Below are 19,556 nucleotides of genomic sequence, written 5' to 3' on the forward strand. Positions count from 1 at the left end.
TCTTATTCACTTCTTTTGATTCACATATACAAATGTATAAGATCCATGGCAGCAAAACTTCTTAAAAAAAATTCTGATTATGCATCAAATCTTTTAAAAGTTATCTAGAAATAGCATGTCCTATTAAATAAAGATTATATATATACATGTAAATAAACCGTTACATAATGTATCTCTGTGACTATTCTCAAGGTTTGATTTGTAAAACAAAAGCCACAATGAGTCTACCAAGCTGAATATAACAAAAATATCTGAACTTGCAAATGAAGACGTTAAAATATGAATGAGAAAGTAAGTTTCACATCAAACTTTTATTAAAAAAAGTAACACTTTTTAACAAAATAGAAATACAGTTCCTATATTTTTTTAACAGCCCGATAGCTCGGGGATATTTGCCCCCAATATTAAACTGCATCATTTGACATTTACCCACCCACTCGCCTTGGTGGAAAAGTAAAGGTGGATACTTTCCACCCAGTTTGGAAATTTTCTAAATGAATGTCAAATGCAGTCTTTAGGTTATGTTTTAATAAAAAAATGCAAGTTGAACAATCAATGCACTATTATTGAAATAAATGCAGTATAATTTATACATATGCTTTTAATTTTCATTAAGCAAATTTCCAATATGTGAGTGGGGCAGGTAAATGCAAATATCCACCTTTACATTTTCATTAGGACAGGGAGTGGGCAAGGTAAATGTCCAGTGATTCACTTATACAGCAGGGTGCAAATGTCCTAGGGGGCCAATGTCTATTTAACTTATCATCACACATCATCTTCATCAGTGTCTTTATAAGCCATATTGACTGAGATTTCTAAATAAAGTTCCTGTAACATGGTGAGAACACTGTCTTGTATCATATCAACTTGATTAGGTGGACAATAGTCATCCGAGCTGGACCTGAAATTCATTTGAAATACAAAATGAGTATACATAACAAAAATTTAGTTTATAGCTACATTATGCCGCAGAAATAAATTAATTTTTACTTCTTAAAAAGTGTAAACATGAATTTTATAATGTTTAAATAACTGTTTTTAAGAATCTTAGATTCTTGATACTGGAAGAAAGTACTGATAAATATGAAGTAACTTTCATAAAAGTAGCAAAATGAAAACAAAACTATTACTTTGACATCCATACAAAATACTAATTCACTGTCACTCTACTTATTGCCAAAAAGCAACAGAAGAAAAATGGTTCAGGTAATTGGCCAATGAGTAACTTTTTGGATAGTATAAAAGAACATCAAAATTAAAAAGCTTTTGAGAAATAAAAGCATTTTTAACATATAATGGGCCTTTGTACATATATTTTCCAACACTACCATATGTTGATTAGAATTCTATAATAATCCAAAAATATTTTGACATGTGTTTTATTACACCTAACAACTCATAATTTTTTTAATAAGATTGTTTATTCTAATAGAGTTCTGCTCTAAAATTTACTTTTAATGCATAATAAACATATTTAATATGACAAAAAGAAATGGACATACATAAGGTTATAATGTATCCAATCAAAAAATTTCTTTTTTCTTAATTTTGACATGCCATTATGTCCCCAAACTTAAAATTTCCATGGGGTATAACAATATGATATAAAATGTGTGTTACCTTGCAATTGTTATGAGAGTTGGTTTGGGGAGATAAGACAACATGTCTTGAGTGCTGTCAACAAGGGAGGTAATCTGAGAGTTAGAGCTGATATGATGAGGTAACTCTGTATCGTCACATGTGCAACCTGCCTCGTGTAACAGCTCGTAATCTATCTTTGAACCTGTAGCCTTTAAATCTGAAATTAATGTCCGTATAAGTTCAGCCCTGCAAAATAATATTATATTGATATTATATACTTATATAAAAAAGGATAACATAAAAAAAGATTACAGTGAGGTCAGCATGTAGTAATTGTAAAGGGGTACAATGAAAAAAAAATCATTCAACCCAATAATCCATCATTTTTAACATAGACTGTAATCAGTGATCATTGCCACTTTTAGAGAATTTTAATTTCATTACATACAAAGCACCATATTGCAGATAATTATGATCATTAATTGCTGCAGAGGAGAAAAATAAATTCACCCTAATGCAGGAGAAAAATGATCACAATAATTACAAGAGCTGTCGGTGGGACACCATTGCTCAGTGCTTAGCCTGAATGATGTAGAATTTTCAGTTAAGCCATACAAAAATATACCTACATGAATTGTATAATCATACACTGTGAAATTAGCCTTTCAAGCTTTACTAATGGAAGAAAGGGCTCATTCATGCCTTATTTCATGTACAAGCAGTAAAACCAACAATCTGAATGATACCAAAGTCCCAGCTAGGCAACCCACAGAAGAGAAGGGCAATTGATTTAAAGACGAGTTATTAAACCTCTGGACCACAGAGACCCTAACATTTTCATATCAAGTACTAGACTAAAATAAGGCTTCAACTATGATTAAATACTGTATATGTATTTAAATTCGCGGAAGCAAATTTTCGCGGAAAGGTCCATTTTGGGGGTCTATACAATTATTCGCGCTATTTTGAATTCGCGGAGGTGACTGCTGAAAATCATAAATTCGCGTACACCGATCAGGTTAAAAAATTACTCTTTGACGATTAGGCAATATGGTTTTCGCAAGAAGTCTTCCTTCATGTAACATACTTTTTACTGTAATCATTGTGGGACTTCACAGTTATTTTCAACACCTGATGTCAAACAATACGCTATTGTACAGAACAAAGACATTCAATTTGTCTAGGGGACAGATTATGGCAAACAAAAGAATGTCCGTTAACGTGCGTGATTTTTCATAGTTTTAAACAGCACGGAATGTGAGTGTGTTTTGTTTTCCATGTTTTCATCAGTCAAAATCGTTAATGTTTGTGTTATTTGTATTGTTTTTTTACAACAACAAAATATAATCTGATCAGATATAAAGACATTTATAACATTGACTATGAAATAAATAGCGTGATGCAATGGTATTGTTCAAGCATGTGTATACTTATACAAGAATCAGAATAATCATATCAGTCAAACGATAATACACTAGCAAACTGATTTATATACAGAGCAGAACAGTAAAATCACTCTTTAAAAGCGCCACGGATACCAGACTTATAGCAGCCGTGAACACACTGATATACATTGTTTAAAAGATGCGCGAAAACATGACTATTAAGAAATTATTGGTGTAGAAATATTCGCGCTGAACATGAATTCGCGGATCGAATGTCACCGCGAAGATCGCGAAAATTTGAAGCCCGCAAATATTTCTACACATACAGTACCTGGAATGTTTGATTTCTGCTTTTTCATCTTTCTCTAGAAAAGAAAACACCTGCTTTAAGTCATCTAATTGTTTCTGTCTGTTTGATACACATTTTTCAACATCCTATATAAAATATACCAAAACACATGTTTCAATGTCTTATATAAAATACTGAAATAATCAGTTTAAAAACTTTTCCCAATAAATTTGATACAAAAATGGCTTTTAAAAACAAATAACATTGATTCTTGTTGTTCTGCTTTCAGATGCTTACCGATTATTTTCAGAAATTTCTGGTAACTTGTGAAACCCCTCCCCCCATAAAAACCAAGATCTGTCAGTAGGACAGCACACTCTACGTAACCTTTTCTCAGTGCAGCTGTGCTTGATAGTAAAACAAAAGCTGGGATAGTGTAGAGATTCAAAAAGGGCCATTATTCTGTCAAGATTCACATTCCGCTGTGTTGTCAGTATAAAGACTGAGAGCTGGGGCATAAAAATCAATGATGTATGGCAAATAACTGGATGTTAACTGGAACACTGCAGTTTCTATCTTTCAACACCAGTGAGACTTATAAGCTAAAATCATTTCAGAAACAAATTCAATAAAGTAGGGTGATATTATATACAAACCTTTTGTGAATCAGTAGCTGGTTTTTCAAATTTATACAGCTCCTGAAGAATATCATACTGTTTGTCTCCATACATATTTCTGAATGGATTCATTGTGGAATAAAAATCTAAATCTATATCTAACACATAGTTCTGTCCCTTTAAAAGGGAAGCTAACTCTGATAAGCTGTTTGTCGAAGGTGAGCAGAATTGCTTCCCTTTATCTGCATTTGCAGCACCATGTTCACTTTTTTCACTGCTGTCACATTTTTGCCGTTTTGATTTATTATCTAAATCTTTGCCTAAATGTTCTGGAAATTGAGCACTGTTATTTATGTTTTCATCACTATTTTGCCTTTTCATCCCACTCGGTTTGTTGTCCGTACCAGTATCACTATGTACACCATCACAATATTCTTGAGCTTTTGTTGTTCTCGTTTGGGTATCTAGTTTATGTTCATTTGAGTGTTTTTTGACCTCATTAACCTCTTCATTATCAACCCAGTCTGTTGGTTTCAGTGTGAATATAGAAAAGGTTAGTAGTTGTTTGTTTAGAAGCTGACTCTCTGGTACATACAATGTCTCGCTAACGAAGTAACTCTCAGTACAAGTTGTCCTTAAAATAACACAGAAAATGCCCTTTAACCGATTACAAATTTTTGTTTCTTAAAAATTATTCTACAAATTGTACTGCATTAATCATAATCTTGCGAAAATATAACATATTTTTCAATGGTAGAAAAATACAAAATACTGGCCTTTAGTATCATATAGTAAACCTACAAACCTACATTATAAATTAGAAAATTTTCAATGTATTATGTTTAAAACTAGAAGTATTCACAATTGTGGATGTTTAAGTAAGAAGTAAAATAAGGTACCTTATTGTTCCAGTTTTTGGACATTTCCCAACAAAGAACTGCAGTTGTTTATCCTCAACCTGAGAGCACCATGGCGGCTTTATCCATAAAACGTGAGAGATGTGTCCTGCATAAACTGCTGGTAATATCCAATTCTCGATGCTCAATGACCTTAACAGATAGCAACATAAAACATAAAAATATATTACTGGGATTGGAGACCGGTCAGAAGTTAAAAATTATAATAAGCTTGAATCCTACAATTGGGTATTAGGGTCTGGGGTCCTTAGGAAGGAGAATTTTGCATTGTTTTGAAGAAAAAGAGGAATTTTGTCTAACAGCAACACTCCTCATAATGTTAAGCATTATGTATTCCATTTTGCAATAAGCATATTTCAATAAGATTATCGTTAAGGGTTTCCTGCTTTAAGCAGATAAAGTAAGGAAAAATACAAGAACACCATGGGCAGTGTCTGTCAATGGCAATTTTGCAATTTTAATAAAAATTCTAAGTTAAAAAGGGGTTCCATTAATATAGCTTTCAGTATCACGCATTTTCTCTAACAAATGTACCTTGTCATGACAAGGCTTAAGAAAGTATTCAAAGTTTCATGTTGATTACTTTTGAAGTGTTCGAGTAATGGGCTATAGTAAAGTTTTTGCATTCATAATCAAGCTTATCTTTCATCCAAACAGACAAGGTAAAAAAAAGGATTTTTAAAAAAAAAAAATAAACAGAAAAAATGAGGGACATTCAGCTCTAAAATGAGGGCCCTGAGACATGAAACACATAGTGGACAGTAGTAATCACACTAGCCAATTATCCAAAATGTTACTAAAATGAGTACTAATTATTGTAATACAAATAAGCTGGTAAAATGCTTACTACGAGGGTTGTCCGGAAAGTTCGTAGACAAGACTATTAAATTACTATAAACAGACATTATCAATATGAAGTTTGAATGTTTTGCTAAAGTATTTATTTGCTACATATTTCTAAATTAAAAAACACCATAACAGTACTATTTGCAAAGCGCAGATCACCATGGCAACATTATCAACGAATCACGGAGCACTTTGATTTCATGTCGATAGCTACTTGAGTAATAAGTTGCTAAAAGTTGTAATTTTAACGCTAACTCTCGTTTTAATTGTGTGACATCATGAGATACTAATACATGATATTTAGTGAAAATTATGACGTCATACACAAATAAACAGCTTGTTAACGACGATTATAGGCAATGAAGGTGTATAAATTTTGTGTTGCAAAAATGCCGTTGAATTTATGGACGGAGCAACCTAATGATATTTAACTACATAGCAACACTAATATGGCACCAGCTGAGATTTTAATCTTTACTTTAAAAACAAAACCAACCGTAAAATGTTAAAGGCAACTTGTGTTTAAATGTCAAACAAGATTAAGAAGCGGCGATGGCAGTATATCGTATAAGAAACGCCCCAGACGCGTAAAGGTAGCATGGGCGAGATATCGTATATTGTGTTACAACAACCTTTGAAATAGACAGACATCTCACACACAGTATGGGAACCAGTGACATTTTTGTTTTTAAATAATAATTTTAAATATGAAATTCTTAAAGTAAAAGCAACACAACATATATTAAGAATACACCAGACATGTACCATGGCTGTTGAAATCGGAAGAAATTGAAATCGGAAGAAATTGAAAAGCGGGTAAACATGAAGTTAATTTGACGCCGTTGACGTTGTCAAAGTGCTTCATCATGATATATATATGTTGTATGTAATTACTGTCAGAATACAAACGTTAGTCACAGTTCAGTAATTTTTGATGAATGTGTTTGCTAGATATGTATATTTTTGCTGACAAAATTCGTACAACGTATGTATTGTTATATAATAAACAAGAACGTGTTTGTTAAACACAAATGCCCCCGGCTCAGATTCTTGTCAGTAGCAATACTTCATAAATGTTTACCCATTCACTCAGTTATGGACAGAAAAATCACCTAGAAATTGTAAACACAAGTTTTATAGCTTGACAAAGTCATGGCATTTTGTAATTGTGAAAAATATAAGTTGCCAAGTCATTGCTCTGACTTGTGAAGTTGAAAAATATTTTCCTACCAAATACGAAATACATCTGTCATTAAATAAAGGCTGTATGGGCAAAAGTGTAAAAATCTATTTTGAGCACTGGTGACCTTGACCAAACTGACCCCTAACTCTATCCAAAAGAAGAATACCATGTAAGTTATCTTCCTAGCAAATATGAAATACATCTGTCAATAAATAAAGGCTGTATGGGCAAAAGTGTAAAAATCTATTTTTAGCACTTGTGACCTTGACCCAACTGACCCCTTACTCCATCCAAAGGAAGAATACCATGCAAGTTATCTTCCTACCAAATATGAAATACAACTGTCAATAAATAAAAGCTGTATGGGCAAAAGTGTAAGAATCTATTTTTAGCACAAGTGACCTTGACCCACTGATCCCTACCCCAATCAGAAGGATGAATACCATGCAAGTTATCTTCCTACCAAATATAAAATATATCTGTCACTTAATAAAGGCTGAATGAGCAAATGTGTTAAAATCTATTTTTAGCACTGGTGACCTTGACCCAACTGACAACTAACTCCATCAAAGTTTATGTTTCTGTCAATTATAAATAACATCTGTCTATAGAATAAGGTCAATACATCTGTAAAAATGTAAAAATCTATTTTTAACATTGGTGACCTTGACATTGGTAACATTGACCTTGACCCAAATGACCCCATACTACACCCAAAGAAGGAGGTGTTTGTATTAAACTAAGACATTAACTAAACTAGAAATGTGTCATCATGCCACGGATGCCCCCGCATGCAGCCAAAATTTCAGATGTTATAATATTTTAGTTCCAAATTTGTTTGCACAAATTATTTTTTTAATTTTAAGTTCAAAGCCCTTAAAACTTTTCAATGTTAACACAAACCATTTTCATACAATGTTCAAGGCACTGAAATTATTCAGTCTTAACCTTTTGAAAAAAGCATATTTCATATTTGTAGCCAAAATAATGGCTACATACATTTCCACAAAAGTATGAGTGCTGAAACTGAAAGTTCAAAATTTTTCCAACATTCAAGAAAGATAAGTTTGTCCAAAATCATTGAACCATGACCAAATTCAAACTTAAACTGCGTATTCCTAAGATGTATCTATATTATTTTCAAAGTGAAAGGGACATAACTCTGCCAAAAATCATCGAACCATGACCAAATTTAAACTTGACCTGCGCCTTCCTTTGACATATTCATATGTCAAATTTGAGTTTAATATGTAACACTGTTGGGTAGATAATGAACAGAAACTGTAAATTTCATATTATTTTCAAAGTGAAAGGGGCATTACTCTGCCAAAAATCATTGAACCATGACCAAATTCAAACTTGACCTGTATTTTCTCATGATATATCCATATGTCAAATTTGAGTTGAATGTGTTGTACCGTTTTGGAGATAATAAACAGAAACTGAAAATTTCATATTATTTTCAAAGTGAAAGGGGCATAACTCTGCCAAAATTCATCGAACCATGACCAAATTCAAACTTGACCTGTATTTTCTCATGATATATCCATATGTCAAATTTGAGTTGAATGTGTTGTACCGTTGGGGAGATAATGAACGGAAACTGAAAATTTCATATTATTTCAAAGTGAAAGGGGCATAACTCTGCCAAAAATCATCGAACCATGACCAAATTCGAACTTGACCTGTATTTTGAATGTGTGCAACCGTTACTAAGATAATGAACGGAAACTGATGATGACTGAATGACAGAATGACTGAATGACGGAAGGACAGAAGGACAGAACAGGGTAACACTATATGCCCCGGCCATTACATGGCGGGGGCATAAAAATAAAGGCTGTATGAGCAAAAAGGTTTATATTTATTTTTTAAACCAGTGACCTTGACCTTGACCCTAGAGACCGCTTACTCTAAAAAAAATTAGAGGACCATCAAAGGTATCCACCTACTAAATATAAAAGATATCAGTAAAGAAATTAAGCAATTAGGAGAAATTTAAGATAAATTCAACTTGCCGAAATAGGTTAACCAGACAAGGCCCTATTTTCAAAGTGAACAAGGGTGCCATAGTCACAAAATACGCCCGTTTACGAAAGCTTTAGATGGAGATGGGGGCATTATGGATAAGTGTTATCTAGCAAGCAAGTTTTTATTCTTGGCACTGTGTAATTAAATGAACCTTAAAACAAATCAGTAGGGAAGATATGCACAGGATGTGTGACCTTGACCTTGGTCGCAGAGACCTGAATTTTATGCACGGCACTCAGCCTCACAATGAGTAACATTTGTGCCAAATTATATTGAAATCCCTCTATGCATGTAGAAGTTTTGCTCCAGACAAGCGTTTTTCTATGAGCTCTAACTGTGACCTTCACCTTTGACCTAGAGACTTGGTTCATGTGCAGGGCACTACGTCTCATGGTGGTGAACAATTCTATAAAGTAACATTAAAATTCCTCCATGCATGTAGAAAATATGCTCCGGACAACATCTGGATATTTAATCATCTCCAGTGACCTTGACCTTGCAAATATTAACCTAAATTAAATGTGTCACACCTGTAGTCATGATAGTTACCATTTGTGCTACAATCCATCAATAAATGATGACTAAATGGTCCCTATACACATCTTCAAATTTTTATCTGAACTTTGACCTCTATGTGTAACCTTGACTTTGGTCGCAGGGATCTGAATTTTGCGTGCGACACTCAGCCTCACAATGGTGAACATTTGTGCCAAGTTATATTGAAATCCCCCTATGAATGTAGAAGTTTTGCTCCGGACAAGCGTTTTTCAATGAGCTCTAAGTGTGACCTTGACCTTTGACCTGGAGACCTGGATCATGCATGGAGCAATACATATCATGGTGTGAACATTTCCATAAAGTATTATAAAAATTCTTCCATACATGTAGGAGATATGCTCCAGACAAAATCTGGATATTTCACCATCTTTAGTGACCTTGACCTTGCATATATTGACCTAAAGTACATGTGTCACAGCCGTAGTCATGATAATGACCATTTGTGTTACAATCCCTCAATAAATGATGATTAAATCGTCCCTATACACATCTTCATATTTTTATCTAAACTTTGACCTCTATGTGTGACCTTGACCTTGGCTGCAGGGACCTGAATTTTGTGCGCGACACTCCGCCTCACAATGGTGAACATTTGTGCCAAGTTATATTGAAATCCCTCTATGCATGTGGAAGTTTTGCTCAGGACAAGCGTTTTTCAATGAGCTATAAGTGTGACCTTGACCTTTGACCTAGAGACCTAGTTCATGTGCGTGACATGGCTTCACATAATGGTGAACATTTCTATGAAATTTCATTAAAATCCCTCCATGCGTGTAGGAGATATGCTCCGGACAAAATCTGGATATTTCATCATCTTTAGTGACCTTGACCTTGTATATATTGACCTAAATTATATGTATCACAGCCATAGTCTTGATAATGACCATTTGTGTTACAATCCCTCAATAAATGATGACTAAATCGTCCATATACACATCTTCAAATTTTTTTCTGAACTTTGACCTCTATGTGTGACCTTGACCTTGGCCGCAAGGACCTGAATCTTGCGCGCGACACTCCGCCTCACAATGGTGAACATTTGTGCCAAGTAATATTGAAATCCCTCTATACATGTGGAAGTTTTGCTCCGGACAAGCATTTTTCAATGAGCTCTAAGTGTGACCTTGACCTTTGACCTAGAGACCTGGTTCATGTGCGTGACACTGCTCCTTATAGTGGTGAACATTTCTATGAAGTTTCATTAAAATCCCTCCATACATGTAGGAGATATGCTCCAGACAAAATTGGACGCCGCCCGCCCGACCGCCCGCCAGGGGCGTTCCCATAATACGTCCCGTTTTTCAAACGGGCGTATAAAAAAGGGAAATAACTGGGAAATATGGATGACACAGTTATATAACTTGGCAATATCATGTGCTTTGTATTGATAAGTAAGTGTGGAAATTATAAAGCCATTAGTATAGATAGAACTTAAGATATTTCCAACTTGCCGTTTTAGGTTAACAATTATTCATTTTCTAAGTGCTGAAAAGGGCATTAACTTGGTAAATATGAAAGCCAGAGTTATGAAACTTGCCCAGATCGTGTACTTTGTATTGATTAGTAAGTGTGTAAACTTAGAAGCCATTGGTACAGGTAGAACTTAAGAAAAATCCAACTTGCCGTTCTAGGTAAACCTCGTACGGACAGACGGACGGACGGACGGTTCAATCACTATATGCCCGGGGGCATAAAAATGAAGAACTAAATGAACTTTCCGGACATCCCTCGCATAAATAAAATTTGATAAAAAGTATAATCAGTTTTCAAATCTATACATTGCAAATGGTTCAAATGCATATAAAAACTTCTTAGACTTACTCAAATACTTTCTGCTTATCATAAACACTATCTGCTGGCAAGTTTAAAGGGCTCAACATGTCTGGATGTGAGTCCAGGTGTATTAGGGTGACATCTTTTACAGGCAGGTGTTTCGAGCCAATAGAACGATAAATGTGAGGAAGTACCTGATAATAAAAGTTTAGAATTATTTATTTTTTCACATCATTATGATCTTAATTTCATCTATATTCAGCACATATGCAATATGCAAGGCAGATGAAAGAAAGGTTCCATATAAAAGACAGTGATTTGAACAAAAATAGGAAAATGTCATTATACCACTTTAAAGAGTATAAACTGTATCGAGTAAAATGTTTGCTCATATCATGATAGATATCAAAACCGTTGAAAACAAAGAACTGAAATTAAAAATATTATGTTTGCCCTCGTGCTTATCTTTTTTTGTTTTGTTTTTTATTGGGTTTTACATTGCACCAACACTGTATTAAAGGTCATATGGTGACTTTCCAGCTGCACTGGTGGAGGAAGACCTTAGGTTGCTACATGCCAAATATCTAAGCTCAATAGGCATTTTAGTTTTCCACTAGATTTAGGTCGATTATATACTAAGTGAAACTTGCGCAAGACCAATTTTGACCCCAGGGTATGATTTATATAACTTTTGTGAAGGGCCAGAATGTAATTCTACATCAGATATCTAGGCTCTGGGCATTGGAATATCTGAGGAGACTTTTAAGACATGTTTACTCCAAAAATTCATGTACACTAAGTGACCCCTAGCAGATAGACTTTTGTCCAAGGAACATGCAGTATGTTCCTGGCATTCCATCATGCATTGATAGAGTTGGCACCCAGACAGTGTAGGTGTTGGTACTTTACCTTTGGGATCATTGGAATAAGCTACAATGTACATCAAATTTTACTCTCAAGACAGTGTCAAGCATATGCAACCTGGCTATGAATGTGAAAAGATATCAGAGTGCAGAACATTCTATCCATTGCTTGGCTGTTAACATGTTTTGAATCTGTAAATATCTCACCAGTACTTGCATGAAAATTGGATATTTTAACTTCATATTGAAATTCGAATTTAAACACGTTTTGTGATTGAAAAAAATTTCACATTTGTGTTACAGTGAGTGTTGTCAAGGGATGATCAGCAATTGAAAGGTGATGTCAAACCCAACAATTTGCACATTATATATACCATGGATGCCCTTCAAGACCGACAACTATGTAATACCATTTTGTAAAATCGGCAGTCGATATTGAGACAAGGTGAGGTCCAGTGTCTCACCCCTGAGCTTCAATAGGGGTCTATTACAACAGCAGTATCGATATATAAAGCGTGTGAAATATCATCCTATAATAACATGACAACTGAAAATAACATTACATCGTGATGGTCTTCTTCAATTACAACAGGAAGAACCGGATATCTCTTCATGGTCGACATGATAAAGTTGTAAATATCTGAGCTGAAATTTAGCTGAAATTACAAAGCATGGAGGCTGACATATTGGCATAGACTAAACGCCGTATTATATCGTTCCATACCGGAATATATATGCCGTTACGGATCTTCGGTTTGACTGACTACTATCTTTTGATATTGTGCATTGCCTTGTATTCCTGAATATTTTATGAAACAAAGTTACATACTGATAACTGTTTAGAATCAAATTACATACAGTAGCCGTGTCTTCACATGGTAATTTACCTTGTAAAATATTAGCGCCATTTGCAAGCAACTATGCAAACATATGTCTTATTTATGTAATTTAATATATCATGTTGCATATGTTACAGAGTAAGTTAGTAGCTTCCGAACACTTTTTTCATTTATGTAATGTTTGGAAAGCTTGTGAGTAATTCTGATCATGAATAGAACACCAAGCACATTAAAAATTTAATTAGATTTAAATGCATCTGTTCTGGCCGCGACTTAATTTAAGTAAGAAATTATGTTCCAGGTTTGAATAACACCACAATTCATGACTTTGGACATTTATAAATACGTTTCATCCTTTTGTTCATATTAATTTCCATTTACACAAAAAGGTAAATGCCCTCTGAGCACAGAAATAATTTTATTTAATATACTTTATAGGGAGTATTAATTTTTGCATATTATTGTTAGTATTGGTCATTTGATAGAATTTTAAGTTCCTGTTATCTGAGCCAGAGAATAATTAAAATTTAGGAGGAAATATAACTTGGTACTGCAGTACAATTAGTTTTGTTTCCTATTTTATTCTTATTATTTTTGTCAAGTTTTTTTTAAAAAAATATTTTAGTCTTTTCTGCTGTATTTAATATTTCCCTCTTCTTTTGTATTGGATATTTCAGTTTTTATTCTGTTGTGTTTAAAATTTGATATTTTAGTCTGTTCTGTTGTATTCATAATATTTGAGTCTTGTTTGTTTTTGTATATTTCATTTTTTTCATTAACTTTGTATTTGCTTCTTCAATTGTTCTGTTATATTTAACATTTCAGTATTTTCCGTTGTATTTAGTTCAGTCTTTTTTCAATGGTAAATGATTATTCAGTCTTTTGTGTTGTATTTAATATTTCAGTCTATTTAATCGTAATTTGATATATCAGCAGTTTCTATTTTATTTGATATTTCAATAGTTTCTAAAATTCAGTTGTGTTTGATTTTTCAGTCGAAATTAATTAAGGAGTCAGTTATGGGCATATCATGTACAGGGAGTCTTTCTTGTTTTAAAAACAACAAGATCGTTTGTGTATATAACGTTACCTTACTTTTGTAGCTTAATGAGTCAGTAACTACATAATTCTTATTTTTTTTTATTAATTAATGAACGTTTTTTATTGCTTGCATGTTGACTTTAACTGGTTTTACATTAAAATATGGGGATATTTTAACAAAGTACCAAGCCTTTTTTGTTTTATTTGAAAATAAGTAAATAAAATACATCGGTATATATAAAATAAATTAAATTCGAACATAAGATGCATTTATAATAGTTACAAAACATTCATGTGTATAGATTGTTATTGTAACGTAAGCCACATATATTACTCCACAGTTTTTGACAAGAGGGGACTGGATTTTTTCTTTAGATTAATGTTCCATTTGATTTAGATCTAGACCAATAAATTGCTTGCAAAATTTCAGATCATTCGCTCACACTGTTTTTCCAGGAGAATTATTATTATAATTGTATTAAAAAAGGACTGGAAATTGATAAACGCGTTGTGCAAACGCTTTGTGCACGCTTTTCACTCAAATCCAGTTAAGAATAGTACAAAAATACGATAATCTTTTTGCATGCGCTTTATGAATATCATTCTGATCAACGTAATAAAATCAAATTCTCTTTTGGACCTCATTGTGTTCCGTTAAGCATCTTATTTCAATTACAAACTGACGGCAAAATACGTTGTTTTTCAAAGATGCCCAAACCACAAACCAGATATGCACGGGAAGCAGAAAAGAACCAACATAATCTGACAATATTGGCGACCATCACTGTCACCTGATCAATTTTCCTTCGGAATTGCCTAACTAAATTAACTCGTTCTTGCAGATTAATTAACGTCTTTCTTGTCGTGGTTTTTTAATTTCATTCTTTTTTTCTGATGTCCATCCTTCAGTTATAATACATCAGTCATCTATATATTATCTACTTTCTAGCGGATCTACTCTATGTTCTTAATTTATAAAGGTTATATATAGCGTGACTATACATTTTATATTTTCAGCTACGATAACACAACTGTATAGTTTCACACGTAGGAACACCTACCCAAAGGTTCATTGACTCGGTTATCAGTATACAAATATATTATGTGACCAAAATAATGGCGAAAGAAAACAAGGGAGTTTCGGCACTTGGTCTTAACAAATCTTTCATTCAGTTTAAAGGAGTTTGGATGTGGGATAATTCACAACCGGAGATCTTTACTTCATTTAAAGGGAGGCCATCTGATGTGTGGGTTTGTAGTTTCCCTAGATCGGGTAAGTTTTTCATTTATGATATTTTGTTTGCATTTTGACAAACCATTGTAGAAATGGTTCATTTATTTATTTACAAAAAAGTTTAGTTCTAATGGAGGCTGATCATTTGTTATTGATGTCGTAGTATAGGAATACTGTGTCAGGACGTTAGCGTAGACAAAGTATTTTGACGTCTCAAGCTTGATTCTGAGATATTTTTGCGATTGTCCAGGATCTCGCTTCTATATTGCCCGTGTATATATATATATATATATATATATATACCACAAAATCTAAAATCGTAGTAGTATCCAGCTAGCTTACGACACGTCGGTGTTCTACACAGGTGCCCGATCATGCCTGAAATAATGCACGAAAGGGCACCTCAGGTCTTTATCCACCAGTAAAGCTGGAACGTCGTCATATGGCCTATACTGTGCCGGTGTGACGTAAAACCCAATTAAACAAATAAACAATCAACTCGTAGCACAGACACTTGAGTGGAGGATACCCATTTAAAGTTTTGCTGTCGTTTCAGGCACAACTCTAGTTCAAGAGATTGTATACCTTGTAGAGACGCTAGATTTTGACGGAGCTATAACAAAGCCGCTAGATGAGAGGTTTCCTTTCGCGGACGTTTACAATGAAGATCTACCATTTTACAAAGGTAATGAACTCATATTCATTTAACGTTTGAAAGTTACGCATTTACACTTTTGATGGTCATTTAAACTACATAATCAACATTGAACTTAATCTATTATATGCATGTAATTTATTAAATTTTATGCATTTAACGGCATTGGTAAATACGAGTGTAAATTACAAAAAATCCCCTTTATAAGGTATGATCTGCATTGGGCTCTTATTGACATTTCTAGAAAGGACTTGGTAAGTAAAATCTCCTCTAGCATAAAAAAGTTTCAGATCAAGATACTGTAATGATATTTAAGAAATGTATCTTTTGCTATTGACCTTATTTAATTTCCAGTGTGTAGCAATTGGCATATATTCAATTGATGTTTTGTATGTGATATAAATGTAATACGATTGAACAAAAATACATAATAAAGTTATAATGATCTTTAATTTGCCAAAAATGGTGTAACCTTTTGGTGGGTTATAATTTGCATGGTGGGAAGGCTTTGGAGTAACTAAGTATATATTAATTACTACGTATAATGCCTTGATTAATAGAACATGTGAAGAATATGCTGTGACTGTTTCTTTTCCTAATTAGAATTAATTTACAAATAAAGCAGATGACTAATAATTTAGAGTGCCAGAAGCAATTTGTTGACACTACAGACAAAATATAATTTAATTCTCAACATATATGAAAAGTCCTTATAGACGGTAACGCGTTTTCCATTAACAGAGAAAATGCTTACATTGTATATTATTTTACTTTATCACACACCCATGCCGATTTTGCGACTCTGTAAATATGGTATTGCACGGCCGTGCATATATTTTGACGTGACGTCATTAACGTTATACAAACATAGTGTAACGACGCGCTAAATGTTAGCGTTGTACTATAGGCGCGTCAATGAAAAATGACTATTATTTCACTTTAAACGGTCTTTATTTTGGGTTTGTGATAAATAGAATATTAAATTCATGTAAGTTATTACTGAATTTATTGCACTCGTTGAATAAAATAATATTATGCTCGCCAGAGGCTCGCATAATATAATTTTATTCAACTCGTGCAATAAATTCAGTATTGAACTTACACTCATTGAATATCCTCTATACAGGAACGGACATCGTGTAACGAACAAAAATGACTTCAATGTATTTCATCTATCTTACTAAAGGACTAACTGGATTAAAAGAGGCGAAAATCCCAAGACTGATCAAAACACATTTCCACTATTTCCTGCTTCCGGAAGATTTAAAACGAGGCTGTGGAAAAATCATAAATGTATATAGAAATCCAAAAGCTGTGGTAGTGAGTTTATTCAAACTTTTGAAGTTCCTGCGGACACCAATGGCAGATACGTTAGAAGAATTTATTGAAATGTTTGTCAATGATAAAGGTATTGACAAAATGTCTTGATTTTCTTGCTTTTGTTGAATGTTGCTACATAAAGGCAGTTATAATATATTATATGTTCTGCTATTACGAAGCCCTTTTTAGGAAAATGACATCAGTGCAAAAGTTGGAAGTCTCGGATACAAATTGGATGCATGTTTTGAAACGAAATCGACGCAACGGTTCATCTATATGTATATGAACAAACACTTCTAATGGCACCTGCAGATACACTTCTTTTAAATGAAATTCACCTTCGGTCACATGTGTTTTTGTATTTTTTAATTATATTTTTTATTTATTTAATTGAGCACATTATCTGTGTCATTCGTACCAATTGTTACATTGAAAAATAAAAGTCATTACAAGTACTTTGATTAAACAAAATGAGTGTGGATTACATTTTTTTGCATCTTATAATCCTGTGCTCGAAATGCTATAAATAAGATTCTAAAAATAGATTGCTGATAATTCTCGTATTATCTTTATTATTACCAGCTCTCGAAGCATGTTGTCTTGTTTTATGTTTTTTTTTTGTTATTGTTTTTTTAAGTATACGGCAGTCCATGGGCAGCTCATGTACGCGAGTTCCAGGAGCACAAAAATGATGAAAACGTTCTTATTCTCAAGTATGAAGATATTATAAAGGTAGACTGATTTTGAGACAAACCTAGATTTTAAAACAAGTATACTTCTCAGACAGAGATGTTTTAGTTTTATTTGCCATCAAAATCAAAATAGCTGTGTGCGATATCTATAAATATTTTAAAGCAACATTTCTACGGAACTAGACCAACTCGTCCATCCTAGCTAGAAAAGACAACTACCGTATATTGTAATTTCAGGATTTCAAAGGCATTAACATCAAATTCTAAAGCGTATTATGTGTAAGGAAGTAAAGAGCATATTTATTGAAAGTACGTACATTTGATTTTGTTTGTTTCAAGCTATCTATTTGTTTTATTTTCATGTCAGATCGACTCTGCAATAGCCATATGGCGACCAAGTAGGTTACAGTCAACTTTCTCGGAAACTATCAATACGTGTCATTCTGTGCAATATTTCAGACATTATAGGAGAACCGCAGATCGTCCTTACATAGTTAGCTTCTTAGCCTATTCAAATACTCCCAAGTCCCTGGCTGGATTAGACGCCAAAGCCGTGAGCATGGCAAGGGCAAATGATTTTTGGTTATCCATAGACACCTATATTTCATTAAGTTACCCTGGATATATTTTTCTAATTTCTCTAGGACAAAGTTTCAGAAGTTCGAAAAATAGCTTCATTCTTGAATCGTGACTTGTCTGCAGACGACATAGCTAAGATAGTTGAGTATGTTGATATTGAAAATATGAGAAAAAACGGAATGGTGAATTTTGCCGTACAGGAAGAAGTATGGAGTACAGATAAATCTGCTGGGGCTTTCATTAATTCAGGTAGATTTGCTGCACTAGTTCTTAATCAATTAAAAAGTTAAGATACTTTTTGTGTTGTGTTATCAAAACAAAAAAAACAACAAAAACTTTTACGAAATAATATAAGTCAATCACTGCTCAGTGCTACGATTAACAGTATCTGACAGAAATTGTAATGGTCTATGAATATTTTTACTAGCTCTTTTTCGAGGTTTTGTTTTTGTGATATACGTATCACAGTTTCATTATTTATTTTTTCCATAGGAAAAGCCGAAAGTTGGAGAGACGTTATAGCACCATATCTCCAGTTGAAGATTGATAATATGATAGAGAAATCTCTCGATGCTCTAAATATCAATTTTGATTGACAGCAGTGTCTACTCTTACATTCAGTCAGAGGTGTTATATTTCCGATACTTGAAAACTCATCACGATAATGACAATCTTGTTGTGTTTCTGGTAGTTCAAGTTATTTCAGTTATTAATAATATTTCCACCGAGGGACATGGAGACATCACCTTTATTTTGTTATTATATGACTGAGGTAGATACTGTTGCTGATGCTCTTAATCTATTTATAAAAATATTGTTTCGGTCGGCTCTTTCCTTCAGTCTTCGAAAAAGGATCATTCAATAATTGTCGTGGAGAGAAATTGAAAAAAATCAGAAGAGAGATTTACTTCCATCTAAATTCTGTTTTTGATTGTAGAGTGATTTGTTTGTATAAATGTATGTGTAAGTAATTAATGAAATAAATAGTTTTTAAACTAATAATCATGCATCAAGTTGTTTTCATTTGTTTCAGATCTATATCTTAAATGAATTTTTGTTCCAAATCTACTTAAATGATAATTGTAAATTGCTTTAACATTTTCCCTTATATAAGCGTGTTTCGGCGGCTTTGGCAACCCCCCCCCCCCCC

At 33.4% G+C, this 19,556-nt stretch overlaps 2 protein-coding genes across 2 annotated transcripts; one reads left to right on the forward strand and one right to left on the reverse strand.

Moving 5' to 3' along the window:
* Window positions 1–292: 292 nt before the first annotated feature.
* LOC132756082 (UPF0489 protein C5orf22-like) lies at window positions 293–12,762 on the reverse strand. Its single transcript, XM_060747067.1, has 7 exons — window positions 12,610–12,762; window positions 11,232–11,377; window positions 4,775–4,924; window positions 3,915–4,509; window positions 3,301–3,404; window positions 1,624–1,830; window positions 293–904 (listed from the first exon to the last, which is right to left on the reverse strand). The coding sequence occupies exons 1-7, from the start codon at window positions 12,667–12,669 to the stop codon at window positions 769–771; spliced, it is 1,398 nt and encodes a 465-aa protein (XP_060603050.1). The 5' UTR covers window positions 12,670–12,762; the 3' UTR covers window positions 293–768.
* A 2,196-nt stretch (window positions 12,763–14,958) lies between these two features.
* On the forward strand, window positions 14,959–19,261 carry LOC132756079 (sulfotransferase 4A1-like). Its single transcript, XM_060747064.1, has 6 exons — window positions 14,959–15,199; window positions 15,717–15,845; window positions 17,002–17,223; window positions 17,773–17,867; window positions 18,472–18,655; window positions 18,899–19,261. The coding sequence occupies exons 1-6, from the start codon at window positions 15,043–15,045 to the stop codon at window positions 19,000–19,002; spliced, it is 891 nt and encodes a 296-aa protein (XP_060603047.1). The 5' UTR covers window positions 14,959–15,042; the 3' UTR covers window positions 19,003–19,261.
* Window positions 19,262–19,556: the final 295 nt, after the last annotated feature.

The sequence above is a fragment of the Ruditapes philippinarum genome, unplaced genomic scaffold, assembly GCF_026571515.1.
Source record: "Ruditapes philippinarum isolate M1 unplaced genomic scaffold, ASM2657151v2 ctg6345_1_1_1_1, whole genome shotgun sequence".
Taxonomy (NCBI): Eukaryota; Metazoa; Mollusca; class Bivalvia; order Venerida; family Veneridae; genus Ruditapes; species Ruditapes philippinarum.

Excerpts from the sequence above, each read along its gene's own strand:
- LOC132756082 (XM_060747067.1), bottom strand. The coding sequence starts at position 12,669 with ATGTCGACCATGAAGAGATATCCGGTTCTTCCTGTTGTAATTGAAGAA. Across the intron at positions 11,378-12,609 it reads TTGAAGAAGACCATCACGAT|GTACTTCCTCACATTTATCG; the intron begins GTAATGTTATTT and ends TTTTATTATCAG. Across the intron at positions 4,510-4,774 it reads CCAAAAACTGGAACAATAAG|GACAACTTGTACTGAGAGTT; the intron begins GTACCTTATTTT and ends TGTTATTTTAAG.
- LOC132756079 (XM_060747064.1), top strand. The coding sequence starts at position 15,043 with ATGGCGAAAGAAAACAAGGGAGTTTCGGCACTTGGTCTTAACAAATCT. Across the intron at positions 15,846-17,001 it reads AGATCTACCATTTTACAAAG|GACTAACTGGATTAAAAGAG; the intron begins GTAATGAACTCA and ends ATCTTACTAAAG. Across the intron at positions 18,656-18,898 it reads TGGGGCTTTCATTAATTCAG|GAAAAGCCGAAAGTTGGAGA; the intron begins GTAGATTTGCTG and ends TTTTTTCCATAG.